This window comes from Arachis duranensis, chromosome 5, assembly GCF_000817695.3.
Source record: "Arachis duranensis cultivar V14167 chromosome 5, aradu.V14167.gnm2.J7QH, whole genome shotgun sequence".
Classification (NCBI taxonomy): domain Eukaryota; kingdom Viridiplantae; phylum Streptophyta; class Magnoliopsida; order Fabales; family Fabaceae; genus Arachis; species Arachis duranensis.
Window position 1 is genome coordinate 81556638 of NC_029776.3, and position 2833 is coordinate 81559470.

The 2833-nt window shown below is 28.7% G+C and overlaps 1 protein-coding gene across 1 annotated transcript; it reads left to right on the top strand.

Annotated features, from left to right (window-relative positions):
- Nucleotides 1-1875: 1875 nt before the first annotated feature.
- Nucleotides 1876-2774, top strand: LOC107489780 (kunitz-type trypsin inhibitor-like 2 protein). The gene has a single exon (XM_016110539.3). It carries the CDS (start codon nt 1922-1924, stop codon nt 2549-2551), a length of 630 nt encoding a protein of 209 aa, XP_015966025.1. The 5' UTR covers nt 1876-1921; the 3' UTR covers nt 2552-2774.
- The last annotated feature ends 59 nt before the right edge of the window (nt 2775-2833 follow it).

Here is a 2833-nt window from a genome sequence, read left to right on the forward strand (position 1 = left end):
CCTTCTTAGTTTGTTGAGAAAAATTATAATATATTCGCCCTAAGGAGTAATGCCTAGTAAATTAAACACCCATGTGAAGCAGTCACAAGAAAAAAAAAAACAACCATGTGAAGCTCGTGAATGAATATGATACTTACTTTATTAGTATTTAGTTGATTTAAATGACCCAAACCACCTTGATCTATATTTTAATTGGGTCAAAATAACTCAGCATTTATATATCTATTTTGATTGTTCAAGTTCTTTGATTATAATTGATTGACACGTTGAGCCTCCTGCACATGCTATGCTTTGAAGCAACAAAACAAAACATGTATTAAAATTGCCACGGCCTAATATTCGTGCTTATCCTTTTGACAATGCAAGTTCTTAGGTTTTTACTATTTATGAAAAATCCACAAGAACCACGATCGAAAAGCGACAATGCAATGCAATGCAATCCAATACGAACGACATATATAGCATATAATTAAATTCGTAATATAACCTATTTTCCTAAGTTCTACATTATATATATCATCTTTAATTTTTCTGAACACCAATATCGATGATATTCTTTTGCTCCACAAAATTAATGAAAGGACTAATTAATATCATAGACAAGAAATCCCAACGACATGATTCATATGCTCCATAAAATTAAGTTTTAAGATTTCATAAATTTTCTTTTATAAAAATTTAAATTAACAGAAAAAAAACATAAATTATATTTGTAACAAAAAGATTCCTGTAAGTAATTTTGTTTGCTTTTTTTTGTCATTTACGGTTAAAAAGATAATAATTTATGCATTTTTTATTAATTCAAATTAAAAAAATAGTATTATAATATGATATCAAAATTTTTATAATCTAAAAATCTAAATTTTGATTCTTTTTATCTTCCAAGGCAAAATAAAAAATAAAAAAATTAAATGAAAAAAGACAAATGCAAAATAAGATTATTATAGATATTAAGTTAAATATGATTATTTTGTATTATAACATTACTGATTACTCCATTTTGAACAAATCTAATAATTTATTTATTAATTTTCTCCTTAGATATATGCAAATGTTTTACACGCGCGCAACTATTTTAGTACATGCTTAACTTGACCTTCAGAACGTAGCCCGTATAATTAACAAGGTAAAGAAAATCAAAATATTACCTAAAATAAAAAAAGTTAATTAAGTACTTAAAACGTGAAATCGTAATAAAATTTAAATAATATTTAATATAAATTTTGTAAAATTTATTAGTTTATTTAAATTATAATATTAAAAAATTTTATCAGTTAAATCGAAATTCTAAGAAAAGAGTTAGTTTAATTCGAATATATCTAGAGACATGTGTATATGTCTCTTTATTATTGTACATGAAGAAAAAAAATTACTTTAATTTTAATAATGTTCTTGAACAACCACGAATAAACAACACGAGAACGTTGTCATGCAAGTCAAGTGCACTTCTCGATGAAAAATATTTCCTCACTCATTTCAATTAACAAATAATAATGAGGTCCTTATGAACAGTCATGTGCATAATTAATTACATTTGCAACTTTTTTTCTTAAAATTATTTTTAAATTAAGACTATGATTTTAATTTAAACATATTAATGCTTGTTATATAATAATTAATAAAGAAAATTTAGTCTATTATATAAAGATAAATTTATGCATTGTCAAGATTAATTTATTATTATTATTAAAAATGTAATGTTTTATAGTTATTTTGAAACCTGTTGAGTACATTAACTAGACATACTTAATTACTTATTGTAAGAAATTTATATTTGAATAATAAGAATAATAAGATAAGTCACAAAAGGGTATACAGACTCCTACACTATAAATAGAAGTTGAATCATGAAGCACAAACACACACAAACGCATCAATATTTTCAATTAATAGCTCAAGAAATTTAAAAAAAAAAAATCCCATGAAGCTTGCATTGCTTGCCCTCTTTGCCTTGAGCACCACTCTGCTGCCATTAATCATGGGAGCAGAACAAGTGGTGGACACAGACGGCAACGCAATTTTTCCTGGCGGAAGATTCTACATTATGCCAAATATTTTTGGCGCAGCTGGAGGTGGAGTCAAATTCGGCAGGACTGGTAACCAAATCTGTCCGGTTACCGTCCTGCAAGATTATTCGGAGGTTATAAAGGGTCTTCCGGTGAAGTTTGCTATTAAGCAAGACATAGGCCCCGGCATAATCTTCACCGGAACCCCACTTGATATTTCGTTTGACTACAAACCCGGTTGCGCTGAATCTTCAAAATGGGTGGTTATTGATGATTTGCCGGCACCATATGTAGCTATTGGTGGTGCTGAAAATCATCCTGGGAAGATAATCATTGATGGTAGTTTTAAGATTGAGAAAGTTGGAACATTCAGTTACAAGCTTATGTTTTGTCCCAGTATAACTGCACCACCTGGTTTGTGTTATGATATTGGGAGGTACGATGATAAGCATGGAAGGCGTTTGATTCTCACGGATAAAGATGCTTATGAACTTGTGTTTGAAGATGCTGGTGTTGTTGACGAACACTACTCTATTGTTGCATGAATCAAATGATCACCATATGCTGCTAGTGGTAGTGTATGTTGATGTTGAAGAATAATATAATAATAATAAATGTGATCTAGTAGCTAGGGTTAATTGTCTTGTATTTTGTGATTTGTGACATCTTGCAACTGTTACAATAAGTGTGACAATTGCTCTCTTCTAATTGTCATGTATGTGTTGATGTTTCATCACTTTAATTGATGAATGATTAGTTTGTTAATAAGCTTTTCTTTTGTCTTAATTAATACGGTGCTAAGAACAAAAAAGCAAAAAAAAAAAAAA